Below are 13353 nucleotides of genomic sequence, written 5' to 3' on the forward strand. Positions count from 1 at the left end.
TCAGCTGAGACTCCTCTCACTCAATCAACACAAGTCACTGCAGCAGTTTACACCCTTTGTTTTAATCCGGTTTATCTGACAGTCCAACTCACAATTACTCTCGTCAATTGTTGAAATATAAAACATGAATATAGCTGTTCAGAGGGTTTAAAAGAGATCAAACTAACCAAGTCAACAAGTTAATTATATATTTATTTGAAAAACAAAATATATATATTTTTAATGACAAACAGTGAAAATGACCCTTTTCCCAACAATCACAAATATATATTTTGTACATATGCAGTATGATAATTACATAAAGTATTTAACATAAAACATGAATATGTATCTGGCTTTATGTGGTCTCACTTTTCAGTCAGAGACTCTGCACCATAAACTGCTTTTTAACATTTGTCTTAACATGTAGCTCTAAAAGTCGTCACATTTATGTCAGACAATATTTTTACATCAGTATCAAGATATGTTCATTACAGTAGTAGATGTACAGAACATGCGTGAGTTCCCAAACCCTTGGCACCCTTTCAGTTGAACTGTTATACATACATTATTTCTAAATATGCGTTTCACTATATTCTTAATGCATTTCAATATTCCCTTTGTTTTATTTTCAAGCATTTTTATTTATTCATAAAAACTAATTTTCAGGATTTCCCAAATGCTTCAGCATTTCTTAAATAATCATTTTGACATCTTTACAGCAAGAGAACTATAAAAAGGAAAGTATTGAAACAAGCAAGAGGTATCCGTTGTAATGTCTGAAAGTTAAATGTTAAACTTCCAGAAAGAATAGGTCACTTTTGTCACAGTATTGTAAACTTATAGTGAAATGCAACAAGGACAAACATTCTATAAAGTGTGAAACTACAGAACCCAGTGGATAACACCTTGTAACTTTCCCTTGTCGTGAGAAGCTCAAAGCTTTCCTTATTTACATCTCTAGATCTTTACAAGATGTAACTAAATATTATTTATTTTCCCTTGTCCTTATGTTTCTTTAAAAGCTTGGGAAACACAGGTAACAGACTGAAGACATCATGACTCAAGACTAAATAAATGCAGGTAGTACATTTGTAATTGTGTGACAAATTGTTGTGGCAAGGATAATCCTGAATACCCTGAGAGCTCAAGCAGAATAAAAAACCAAACTCAATGCATAGTACAATTCAGTGGTTGAACAACCGAGCTCACAGTGGAGCAATGCTACTCGTGCTTCTCTCCTTCACCATAGACTTTTCTGAGGCTTGAATCCAGCAGGAAATCCACAGACCTGAAGACAACAAGGGCAATGTAAAAGTTTTTACGAACCTGTAAAACTATGACACCATAGCAAATGAACTCACCTGTCAATCGGAGTGATAATAAAGGGGATGGTGGACAGTCCGATGGCTGTGGTGGTCCATTTGCGGACAGACAAGGGCAATTTGGTGGTCTTACCAAGTAAATACAGTGATGCTGCACAAACACGGTTTATGGTAAAGCCAGGGATGATGACGGAGGCCAGGGCCTGCCACACGAACGTGTCAACAACAGCCACTGCCACTCGGGTCGTCTTCCCCGGTTTATCTCCATGATCCTGGAGAGGAGAGGCATATGGAACAGTCTTCACGTGGTAAACAATTATTTTTGAAAATGTTGGCTAAATGTTGAAGGAACTTGCCTTGGCTGCTTTCTTCCCCTTGTCCACTGCATCTGCTGTAACATAAGTAGTGGCAACAACATAACTGCCCCATACCAGGCTCACAGGGGCCAGGGCACGGAACGCCTCTCCCACCTCATTGGCATAGCCTGTGAACATATAGATATGAATCAAGAGATTACAGTAGTAGGAGATGAGATAAGAAAACAAATCTGTTACTATTCGATTTTTTATTGTATTGGCAACAGGGCTGGAGAATATGTGGTAGATGGTTTCACAAAACAATTAAAAACGTTGCTCTACAGTTCATAATGTAAAGTATTAAAAGACTGTACTTGCTACATAAAACAACACGGCTCAAGTAATAACAGATAATAACTGATAACACTTATCAGTGGAGACCCGCCCTCCGTGTATAAGAGTTCTTAAAGATATTATTGTTTGCTGATATTACTCTATACCTCCTTCTAGAATGAAATAATTTAGTTTAGTTTAGTCTTTATTGGAAGAAACAATGTAAACGAACATTTAGGCAGAAACAAATCAAAGCTGTTCCACACCAGATTGTAGCGAAGTCCCATTTCCAAAGTTTGTGTTCTTATCATAGGCGATTTATGTAGATATTTAAAATGATTGACACTCTCAACATTTTGATTATTATTTGTTTTTAAACCTGAAATCAAATAATAATAGCTGTTCAAAAAGTGAAATAATACAGTAAATTGACAAAGCCGGTATTCGAACTCACGACTCTGCAGTTATTAGCGCGCATGCGTCTATGTTCCCCGGAATGTTCCCCAGAATGTTCCCCGGAATGTCGGAATGTTCCCCAGAATGTTCCACGGAATATTCCCCAGAATGTTCCCCATCATGTTCCCCGGAATGTTCCCCATCATGTTCCCCGGAATGTTCCCCAGAATGTTCCCCATCATGTTCCACGGAATATTCCCCAGAATGTTCCCCATCATGTTCCCCATCATGTTCCCCATCATGTTCCCCGGAATGTTCCCCATCATGTTCCACGGAATATTCCCCAGAATGTTCCCCGGAATGTTCCCCATCATGTTCCCCATCATGTTCCCCGGAATGTTCCCCATAATGTTCCACGGAATATTCCCCATAATGTTCCCCATCATGTTCCCCGGAATATTCCCCAGAATGTTCCCCGGAATGTTCCCCATCATGTTCCCCATCATGTTCCCCATCATGTTCCCCGGAATATTCCCCAGAATGTTCCCCATCATGTTCCCCGGAATGTTCCCCATCATGTTCCCCGGAATGTTCCCCATAATGTTCCACGGAATATTCCCCAGAATGTTCCCCATCATGTTCCCCGGAATGTTCCACGGAATATTCCCCAGAATGTTCCCCATCATGTTCCCCGGAATGTTCCCCATCATGTTCCACGGAATATTCCCCAGAATGTTCCCCGGAATGTTCCACGGAATATTCCACGGAATATTCCCCAGAATGTTCCCCGGAATGTTCCCCATCATGTTCCCCGGAATGTTCCCCATAATGTTCCACGGAATATTCCCCAGAATGTTCCCCATCATGTTCCCCGGAATGTTCCACGGAATATTCCCCAGAATGTTCCCCATCATGTTCCCCGGAATGTTCCCCATCATGTTCCACGGAATATTCCCCAGAATGTTCCCCGGAATGTTCCACGGAATATTCCACGGAATATTCCCCAGAATGTTCCCCGGAATGTTCCCCATCATGTTCCCCATCATGTTCCACGGAATATTCCCCAGAATGTTCCCCATCATGTTCCCCATCATGTTCCCCAGAATGTTCCCCATACTCTACTCATTAAGCTACATGTTTACGTGTGATATTTGTAAGACTTTCGGTCGTTCAAAAGAGAGAATATTTAATACCGAACAGACAAATAGCTGTGTTTGCATGAATACGCGAGTATCACAGGTCTGACCCCCCAAAGTCTCAGGGTCGTTTCCCTGGCGACAATCTGTCAAAAATGTTGACACGATACAGTAGGATATTGTCACATGTTGTGTTTGTATAAATGTGCTCCCGTGACGTAACGTGGTTAACTTCTATAATAGTCCTTTCCACGGAAGAGCTAACAAAGTCATGTCTTTAGCTAGCGCCGCAGTCAGAGCCGTTCATGGACCAAGGGTAAAAGGACTTCCTCAAAACGACCCGACATAGCTCACTGTCCTCACGGTCCTCACGGTCCTCTCACGGTCCTTACCCAGGAAGCGAACCCACGTGTCCCGGTAGATATCGACGGCTTTGGGTGATTTTCCTTCGGTGGACTCCATGGTTCCTTTACTCCATTCCCCGATGCGATGTTACTATACGTGTAATAGTAGTCGTGTTAAAAAGGTGAACAGTGAGACGCGACCGTGAAGGAGGCGTGACTGCTCCCGGTCCCGGTCCCGGTCCCGGTCCGGATGCTCCAGCGCCCTCCAGCGGCTCACGCACAGTGTTGTAGTTTAGCTGCGCCTCGTCTGGATGATCGACGAGAGTTGAAGGTCCAATGAGAGCGTAGTAAACACGCCCATCAACCCCGTGTAGACCAATAGGGTTACACCGGAAACCCCAACGTGGAGTGACACCGGTCGGACCTGCGCATGGACCCGCGCGGGTCTAGTTTCTCCCGGACACGTCTTATGATCAAAATTCAGAATCAGAAAAAGGTTTATTGCCATTGTCAGTGAACAAAATTCACAAGCAACAAGCATAGGAACTTGTTTTGGCGTTAAGGTGCAACATAAAACAAAATGTACAACCACACAACATACACCGTCAATTCAATGTATTTTTGTAACGCCCAAAATCACAACAGTGAAAAACTGGAGAGGATCCGATCAATGCCCCGCTTTACAGAAGGCACTCGATTTACATGTGAATGGGAAAATAACCATGACAATTTACAAAAATACAAAATACCAAAACAAGTAAAAAGAAACATTAGGTTCTAAAGTACACCCATTGGATGTGTGTGGCACATGGAAAGAAAGCTAGAACAATCTAGAAACAGATGCATTGTCACCGATTGTTGGAATTATTTCCATACATCTATTACTATTATTATATTCAGGCTCAACTCAGGAAAGAAACATGCGTAGCCCAATTAATAATAGGGCATAAATACATGTCTAGCCCATTCTATCGGACAGTTTAGCAGCGGAGTGTTGTGACTGACAGTCTGCTGAACCAATAGGAGTCAAGCCTGTAAGTCTGTGCTCCAATAGGAGCGTCTCACGCATGTGGGCTGTGCGTTGGGACCACAATGGCCGCTGCCTACTGCAGCAGGAGACAGCGATTTACTGCCTCCAGAATGTGGTTTAGGGGCTTTTATTGTAGCGACAAAATGTATTTTTTACTTTGTAGCACAATTCTTCTATTTTTGCAAATGGGCAGCTGTTTTTCTGACGACGACCATGAAATGGAAGAATTTTTGAAGCGAGAGTTTTCCCTTTCCAAACCTTACCAAGGTTTGGCTCCGTTTGTTTGTGTCATAGATTGTAACGCGTCCATTTGGTTGATCTCTGTTCGTTAGCAAATGCATGCAGCATGTAACTCAAATCCAATTCAAAATAACTTACCAAATAATTTACCAATAATTTACCAAAGAAAATCCACAGCTTAAGCCTATTGTTTCATGGTTATTGTTCGTTATTCTAGTATAATACACAGGGCGCCACCTCTTTGAGCTGCTCTGTGCTTTATGCTGTGTCAGTCATTGCATTGATGTATTTTGTGTTCCAGGTGTGGGATCTTTAGGCTCCTCCTACTGGGAGCTGATGGGGGATGCCATGGTAACCACTGAACAGGTGCGTCTCACACCTGCCATGCAAAGCAGACAGGGGGCAGTGTGGAGCCGCATGGTAAGTAAAACAAATATTACAGTCTTAAAGGTTGTGTTCAGTTTAAATGAATGGAGCTGTTTTGTCATTACCTTTGTAATTGTTTTTAAGATATAGTCTGTCCTATGTTTCCAGCCTTGTCATCTTAAAGACTGGGAAATGCAGGTGCACTTTAAAGTCCATGGTCAGGGAAAGAAGAATCTGAACGGTGATGGCCTGGCTGTGTGGTACACCAAAGAGAGGATGCAGAAAGGTTCAAGCACGGTTGATAACTTGCAGTATGAGATTATTTGTACTGTGCAAAGTACATTTTTTTCCATGTGGTGATTGGCAGGTCCTGTATTTGGAAACATGGACAACTTTACAGGCCTGGGTGTCTTTGTTGACACATATCCCAATGAGGAAAAACACTTGGAGGTTTGTATGTTAAGAGACTATAACATTTATTTGCTCAGATTTTAACCCTTTTGGTCAATATTTTGGAAACAGGCTCAGAAGAAAAGATACACTCCTCGCTCTGAGGTAACAGTTACTGTCATTGTTTTGTTTGGACATTTTTTATAGCAAATGAATGACAATGTTCAATTATGTTTTCTTGCTACCACAAGAGGATTTTCCCACTTGTTTTGGCCATGGTTGGTAACGGCACAATCGGTTACGACCATGAAAGAGATGGAAGGCCCACAGAGCTAAGTAGCTGCAACGCCATGGTGCGCAACCTCAAACATGATACTTTTCTTTTCATTCGATACGTCAGCCGTAGGCTAACGGTGAGAAACACACTCTTGTGTTAAGGAAATAGGTTTAACATTGCTGTGTAAACATGATTTACCTTCTTAGGTGATGATAGACATAGATGGACAGCATGAGTGGAGGGACTGCTTGGACCTACCAGGGGTGCGCCTGCCACAGGGATTCTACTTTGGAGCTTCAGCATTGACTGGAGATCTTACAGGTAAAAAACACCAGTGTCTCACGCTCTCATGTGTGTCTCTTAAGTGTTTTTTTAACTAATTTTGACCTTTTACCTCATAGATAATCATGACATAATTTCCATGAAGCTGTATCAAATCACAGTTCTTAGTCAAAAAACTCAGGACGATGAAGAGGACATAACTGTACCAAGTGTCGATAACATAGAACTACTCAGATGTAAGTGTCATTATTGTTACTGTAACTTTCTAGAGGTTTTAAATTAAAATGCTTATTTTTTTCAGTGATTGAATATGAAGAGGGGATGAGCAGCATAGCCATTTTTTTCACCGTGCTTTTCTCCATGCTGGGTTGTATTTTTCTCATCGTTATTGGATTAGTGGTCTATAGTCACTGGCATGAGACCAGACGCAAGCGCTTCTATTGACCCACGAGGGAGGGTCTGGTCCACCAGAACACTTGCACAAAAACGTTGTTCCAGATGAGGACTAGACATGGTTTACCTTCAGCAGTTTGCCTCTGGGCTGAAGAAAGTGATGCTGGGGACTCCTCTCTCCCGCCTGAAGCACACCGGCCCAGCCTTACCATTTACAGCCCGCTGTTGCAAATGTGTGCATTTTAAAACATCTTTTACCTGATGATGTATGATTGAAAATGCCTGCTTGGGCCCCATACACAATAATGTAGAAATGCATGTTGGGGTGTTGGATGAATTTTAGTTAGATTAATACAATTTTATATATTTCTCTCAACTATTTAATTCTTTATATATTTACATTATTTATGATTGCATTTATTTATTGACAGATTAGTGGTTGTTCAGCCTCTTGTCTTAACCACAATATAAAATACATTTATGAACAATTGCTTTAGACGTATCCTTTTTTTCTACTCACTAGTAATATGACACCTGTGTAGATCATGTTCCGTGTAAACCACAATTTGATGAGAAATAGGCCAGACTTCCTGTTCAAAACTGCATGTGTTTCTCTGCTATGATAGTGATAGTGATGTTTTAATTTAGTGATTTACTTTTGAAAATGGCTATGCCAAAAACAAATTATTTTAATGGTCCTAAAGCTGATTTAGCATGAAGTCTATTGTATAAAGACAAGGGTCATTAATTAGAAAACATGTTTTCTTTAAAGAAAGTGCAAAAGAAAGCATTTAAATGTCAAGTTTTTTATTAAAAAAATAAAATACAAATGATGACAAAGAGTACACAGCAGACACACTTAAAACAAAGCCTGTCTTATCTTATTCAGTGCGTTTCCAACTTTGAGAGCGGTCTTCCAGCCACTTTAGCCAGGGCCATTTCATTTTAGAAACAAAAACATGGCACGTGTGGAGTATTAAAAAAAAAACAATATACTAGATTGTGTTATGATTCAAGAAACATTGGGACATATGCCGTCTGTGTTCCAGGTCAAGGTCATTCAAATGTATAATATAAATACAATGTGTTAGTGATGGAATAACTGGTGATTAAAGGCAACAGTTATATATTCATTCTGTGAAACTAGTTAAAACACATTCAATGAGTGCCACATGTCTGCACACGGGACACCATGTAAGTCAACTAAATCGCAACCTTTACACGGCCTCTAAATCTAACAACCGAATACAAACATGCCTTTATGATGAGGGTAAATGAAAAAGTCTCATGGTAAAAATATAGAAACTGCAGCCACATCATAAACCTCCAAGAATACACACAACTCCTTACACTTTGCTTACACACACAACTAAGTAGATTACAGTACTGTGCAGTGCCACAAGTATGTTTATTTTGCTAGTACAGGTACCCACAGGAACACACATAACAGTCATGTTATGTTTTTGCATAGCCTAGCGTAAGGAAAGATGAAAGATGCAACATGTTTACAGATCCAGACAATGACAGATCTCCTTTGGCTTATCACAATCACAACTCATGCAGTCCTTTTGAATAACCCTGAGCATGGGAAAACAGGACATGCCCATGGAAAAGGGCACGCTGCTGGGAACAAAAATGGGACGGAAGAAACTAAACGCTTTGTGAGGAACACATCTTCATAGGAACTCTGGGTTTGGTAAAAAGTCCAATGAAACAAATAAAGTTGAAGACACTGAAGAGCACACGAAGTTGGGGACCATTCAGTCGATCTCTGGCAGCATTTATATAAAACAAGTGAAAACAATGAGTGGGTAAACAGGTGGATGCTATAGCCCTTGTTCTGGGTAAACATGTACATTTCTACTATGCAGTAGTAAGTATTTAGCTCCAGTGCCACACACACATCGATTTGTTGGAATCTTATTACATAAAAACAGCATGACAAAATGCTTCGAAATTATTCTTTCCATTTTAACATGCTGAAGTTGGAAACAATAAAATATCAATTCAAATACAAAGCAACAAAACACTAGAACATCTACTCCAGACCAAGAATACATTTATGTCTCACTTCCTGAAAAACATGTGACGCTTTAAATCTTGTGGGTGGTAAATGTTTGAAGCCACATCCTTTCCCCCACAAGCAAGGAAAGCAAGCATTTCACTTTCAATAGAAAACAACATCTCTGTACAATTACAGATTACAAAAGGAAAACGCAATGTGACAAAACAACCGTTTGTGTGATCAAGGCATTTTTCTTTATTCTGCTGATTTGTGTCCATCTCGTCATCGTCAAAATGCTTATTATTGCCATAAGTTGCTTATTATGCAACTAGAATAAAACAAATTGTAAAATTACACAAATTTAAAAAATCCATCATTTAGTGGTTTTGTGGCAATACACAATTGCAGTAGAGGTTATGCAAACAATAGCACAATGATAGACAATCAAACCGTTCTCCAAATGTTGTGACGCCATCTGCATGATATCAATAAAAGGAAATGTGTTGTTTTTTTGGATGTTGAATATATACATCATACATTAAGAAAAAAAAAACAGGCAACAGGCTTGCAGCTATTAAATAAAAACCTGCTGCTAGGCCCGAACAGACTTCACCTCACAAAGCACCGATGGTCTGGAGCCGGTTACCGTAACTTAAATTACACTCTCAAAAAAGGGCCCGAGAAAGACAAGCGCGCAATTATCAGAGGCATGTTTGGCCCACCTAAACTTCAACTACTGAACTAGTGCCAAAACCCCCTTGGGTTTACTTTATACAAATACCCAATCTAATTTTTTACATCAGCAGCTCGAGAAACAAAATGACCTGTGACATTTACTAAAGCACAAGTTGGTCGTGTACAAAACGTTCTTTAAACGTTCAAGCATCTGACGTGCAGAAGACACAGCTCACTTTGATGCAACCGGCAGCACAAATCAACTTTCATTGCACAGCCACCGCAAGGCTTTTTATTGATTCGATTTAGGTGGCTTGCTGTGCCTTCTCATCTTTGACCATTTGTCATGACACGTGGAGGTTCCGTGCATCAAATCCATATATTATGTAACCAAAGCACTCAAACATTCATGCTCGTTGTTGAACACAAGTCCAATGTGAGAAAGTCTTGTATAAAAAAGAAGGGGGGAAAAACTACAAACTTTCAGATACTAAAATAAAAAAGACAAATTGACTAGATTCAAGTGTTCTGAACTATGTGGGGGCTGGACCGGCTCCATGGTGGACGTCCCAATGGGCTTCACACCAGATGTTGGTTACCCTGAGCTCAGAGCTGACGTCACCATGCAGCTGTGCCCCAGATTTCACAGGCCACACAAACTGTATGCTCTCAAAGCAGAGCCTGACAACAAGGCTTTTGTTTCTTTGTTTCATCATTCTTCGGGGCTCCCGTCGACAACTTGGGGAAGAAAGTCAGGAGAAATTATGTTGACCAATTTGGCAAGCTACAAGCAGGTAGTATTAAGAGGAAAGGTCAGGCCTCTCGCTGGATAGAAACGTTTCGAGCCACGAGGAGCCAGACATTTACTGAAACATGACGACGCTATTTTTAAAAGGAGAGGGAGGGAGCAAAAAAGGGTCAGTTCTCCTTTAGTTTCAAAAATGTGTCCAAAAAAAGCAGTTGGAACGTCAATTGCCTTGAACAATTTCACATCAAACAAAGGCAAAAACAATATGTTCAAAGTTCATTTTCCCTCATCTTTTTTGTCTTCTTTAAAGCTTAATATCCATCATCATAACGCTAATGTTCATGTGTTGGGGGGAAAAAACCAAACATTCCCTGTGGTAATAATGGCGGCTGCAGCTTGTTTCATCTACAGAACCATAATATCAATGTGCTGGTCAGTGGGTAAAACCTTGTCACACCATGTGATCGGCAGCGCTGGTGTTTGCATTCTGGCCTGGCACCTCGGCGGTAAGCTCTTTCTGTATAAAAGGCTGCTGCTGTCGGGCGGAGCAGTAGTCGCCACCCGTCGCCATACACATGCGGTGCTCTTCATCACTGTCCTCCTCGTCGGCGTCCACTTGACACACACACACCTCGATCCCCGAATCCCCCGTAACGTGACGGCGGCGAGTGTTCAGCTCCTCGTCTTCCTCCGCGGCTTCGCTGTCCGCAGGCAGACGCTGTGCCTGGACCCGGGTGGACGCCGGGCCGGCTGAGGCCTCTGTGCTCTCCGGGGCCACCGTGCTCTCCGGGGCCACTGCTTCGGGGTTTACCTGCGAGCGCGGAGAAGCCACCTGAGCATCGTCCAGGGGGTTCTCTGAATACGGAGGCGGAGGTGTGGGCGGGTGGCCTACCACTTCTTCATAGTCGGGAAGTTTGCAGTCGTTCCAAAACCCTAGGAAAATGTCACACGCAATACTTTTTGAACTGTCTGTTTTCTTTAGTCTCTTTTGTTACAAGAGAACATACTAAACCAGACTACAACAGGTGGGCGATATTGACAACAATTGATATATTTCTTTGGAGTAGATAATGATATTATACAATATTGTACAATACAGAAATGTGTTAAAATGTGTATTTAATTGTATTAGTCGAAGTTTAATTATAAGGCAAATGTGAACTGTAAAATAAATCATTAAAAGTGAATGAATATAACCTTATACCCTCATTTATTATTTGTTTTTTTAATCAGCTCTTTTTGGTTGATTTTCTTTTCTAAATTTCATATATATTGCCCACCTGTACCACCAACTAAATGTCAAGACATCCTTTTGTCACTTACGTTTCAATAATAGTACAAAAATGCACCGACACTCACTCAAATTAAGTGGAGGAGGAGAAATAAAGGAGCTGGAGGCGCCCTGGTAGGCCATCAGGCTGATTTCACGCTGACGCTGCTCTTGCTGCAAACGCATCTTAACTCTTCTGTGACGATAGGCACAGCAGCAGCTGAGCATGATAATCAGGGTCCAGACCAGCCAGAACCCTACAGGAGACGAGCTTGTTCAGAACCGTGGACCTCCAGTGCATTAGACATTTGAAATGGGCAAAAGTCCTCACAGTATTACAGCTAAACATGAAGCAGAAACCAATGAATAACATCACTAACATACACTAGGGTAGTCAAAAGTTTAAAACATCTGATGATTAAACTAGTATCAAAACAAGATGAGCAGGTAAATAAATTTAAAAAACAAAACAGTTTTAAGAATGATCTTAAGCTTCATCAGGACTAGTATGGGACCACATAGTAACATAGAAAGTACTCTGATTGTGTCTTTAAAATCAGAGCCTATTCCTTACTATTGGAATAGAGTTTGAAATGGAAGTATCGTGACAACACGCTCAATCTTAATTATGCTTCCAAGACAATTGGGAAATAACACAGCACCCAATTTATGACAAAGGCGAGCAAATACTCACACCAAAGTTCATAGTAGTAGGTGCAGCATTCGGTTTCCCCACAGCAGTAACCCATCTCACAGCGATATTGCTCATTATTTACCCCAAAACAAAACTCCTTTGCCTGGACAAAAAAAAACAGGACATTTACATTGTTTTTTTAAAGGACAGGACATTTACATTGTTTTTTTACGTTGTTTAATCTTACTTTCCTACAACTTCACTCAGCACAGAAGCCTACAGTTGTCTCATGCTCTAAAAACAGAAGTATTCAATCTAAAGTGATTGCTGGTCCCTTTGAATTGGAGGAAGTATTACTATATCTCAATATACCACCACCATATTCTAGAGTCTGCTTTATGTGGCCAATAAGCTTTGCATTTGATGTGTTATGTGCTGTATGAAAGCGTGCGTCATCTGTAGAGCAGCAAAAACAAAGTTATGAGCCTTGATGTTCTCTTGAAATGACAGCACAAATCCATTTTAGTTTAGTTTAGTTTAGTTTAGCTGCTGTTCTGGCTCCAGCCTCTATGAATAACACTTGCCGGATGTCAGCGTTAGCCAGAGCTAATCTCAATGCCATATAAATTAAAACTATGTAAAGCTGTGAACCCTTTTTGCCTGCTTAGTTTGTCTTTCCTCTTTGTAAATAACCGACATACAAGTGCCGTGAGTCGGTGTCACAGTAACGAGCTGTGCCTCTTTCCTTTGTGGAGGAGACGAGAAAGAACTAGGCCTCGGCTCGACGCGGAGTCCCCGTGTTTGCGTGTGAATCCCGCCGCCCCCGAGAGCCCCACGGGCGGCTTACCTGCGCCAGACAGGCCCCGGCACAAAGCAGACCTACAAAGGATCCCAGTGTTTTCTGCGGCATCTCTCTGGGTTTACAGCCACGACGGGAATCATATAGATAGTACTCGGTGAAATAAATACTTCTGGAGATGTAAGCAGAGCCCGATTCTGTTGCTTCTTGTTTTTCTAGCTCCTGGAAAGGCGGTGAGTAATGAGAAAGGTAAAGCTTTGAGCGGGCGGGGGCGCTGTTTACCAGCTGTTATGAGCTAAACAACAAAGCGCTTTGGCCGTCATCGTCAGAGAGGGCCGCGCGCTGATGCGTCCTTAACTGACAAAGGTTTCTTTCTGTTGTTGTTGTTGTTGTTGTTGTTGTTGTTTTATGGCGGTTGGCATCCGAGTGTTGCAT

At 41.3% G+C, this 13353-nt stretch overlaps 3 protein-coding genes across 3 annotated transcripts; 1 reads left to right on the top strand and 2 right to left on the bottom strand.

Moving 5' to 3' along the window:
* Positions 1 to 598: 598 nt before the first annotated feature.
* On the bottom strand, positions 599 to 3992 carry mtfp1 (mitochondrial fission process 1). The gene is made up of 4 exons (XM_072454061.1): positions 3858 to 3992; positions 1661 to 1788; positions 1344 to 1576; positions 599 to 1270 (listed from the first exon to the last, which is right to left on the bottom strand). Exons 1-4 carry the CDS (start codon positions 3925 to 3927, stop codon positions 1204 to 1206), a joined length of 498 nt encoding a protein of 165 aa, XP_072310162.1. The 5' UTR covers positions 3928 to 3992; the 3' UTR covers positions 599 to 1203.
* Positions 3993 to 4884: 892 nt separating this feature from the next.
* lman2la (lectin, mannose-binding 2-like a) lies at positions 4885 to 7209 on the top strand. The gene is made up of 9 exons (XM_072454064.1): positions 4885 to 5106; positions 5381 to 5499; positions 5614 to 5731; positions 5813 to 5895; positions 5968 to 6000; positions 6087 to 6248; positions 6319 to 6433; positions 6514 to 6630; positions 6696 to 7209. The coding sequence occupies exons 1-9, from the start codon at positions 4902 to 4904 to the stop codon at positions 6836 to 6838; spliced, it is 1095 nt and encodes a 364-aa protein (XP_072310165.1). The 5' UTR covers positions 4885 to 4901; the 3' UTR covers positions 6839 to 7209.
* A 2142-nt stretch (positions 7210 to 9351) lies between these two features.
* wbp1 (WW domain binding protein 1) lies at positions 9352 to 13192 on the bottom strand. Its single transcript, XM_072453088.1, has 4 exons — positions 12967 to 13192; positions 12180 to 12282; positions 11575 to 11742; positions 9352 to 11148 (listed from the first exon to the last, which is right to left on the bottom strand). The coding sequence occupies exons 1-4, from the start codon at positions 13027 to 13029 to the stop codon at positions 10667 to 10669; spliced, it is 816 nt and encodes a 271-aa protein (XP_072309189.1). The 5' UTR covers positions 13030 to 13192; the 3' UTR covers positions 9352 to 10666.
* Positions 13193 to 13353: the final 161 nt, after the last annotated feature.

The sequence above is a fragment of the Eucyclogobius newberryi genome, unplaced genomic scaffold (genome assembly GCF_026437365.1).
Source record: "Eucyclogobius newberryi isolate DKJ021-1_F unplaced genomic scaffold, fEucNew1.0.hap1 SCAF_2, whole genome shotgun sequence".
Lineage (NCBI taxonomy): Eukaryota > Metazoa > Chordata > Actinopteri > Gobiiformes > Gobiidae > Eucyclogobius > Eucyclogobius newberryi.

Coding starts and splice junctions, on each gene's coding strand:
- mtfp1 (XM_072454061.1), bottom strand. CDS start 3,927: ATGGAGTCCACCGAAGGAAAATCACCCAAAGCCGTCGATATCTACCGG. Junction 1,577..1,660: donor AGGGGAAGAAAGCAGCCAAG/GCAAGTTCCTTC, acceptor TCTCCTCTCCAG/GATCATGGAGATAAACCGGG. Junction 1,271..1,343: donor ATTATCACTCCGATTGACAG/GTGAGTTCATTT, acceptor TGTTGTCTTCAG/GTCTGTGGATTTCCTGCTGG.
- lman2la (XM_072454064.1), top strand. CDS start 4,902: ATGGCCGCTGCCTACTGCAGCAGGAGACAGCGATTTACTGCCTCCAGA. Junction 5,500..5,613: donor GGGCAGTGTGGAGCCGCATG/GTAAGTAAAACA, acceptor CTATGTTTCCAG/CCTTGTCATCTTAAAGACTG. Junction 6,001..6,086: donor GATACACTCCTCGCTCTGAG/GTAACAGTTACT, acceptor TGCTACCACAAG/AGGATTTTCCCACTTGTTTT.
- wbp1 (XM_072453088.1), bottom strand. CDS start 13,029: ATGCCGCAGAAAACACTGGGATCCTTTGTAGGTCTGCTTTGTGCCGGG. Junction 12,283..12,966: donor CCGGGGCCTGTCTGGCGCAG/GTAAGCCGCCCG, acceptor TTTTTTGTCCAG/GCAAAGGAGTTTTGTTTTGG. Junction 11,743..12,179: donor CTACTACTATGAACTTTGGT/GTGAGTATTTGC, acceptor CGTCTCCTGTAG/GGTTCTGGCTGGTCTGGACC.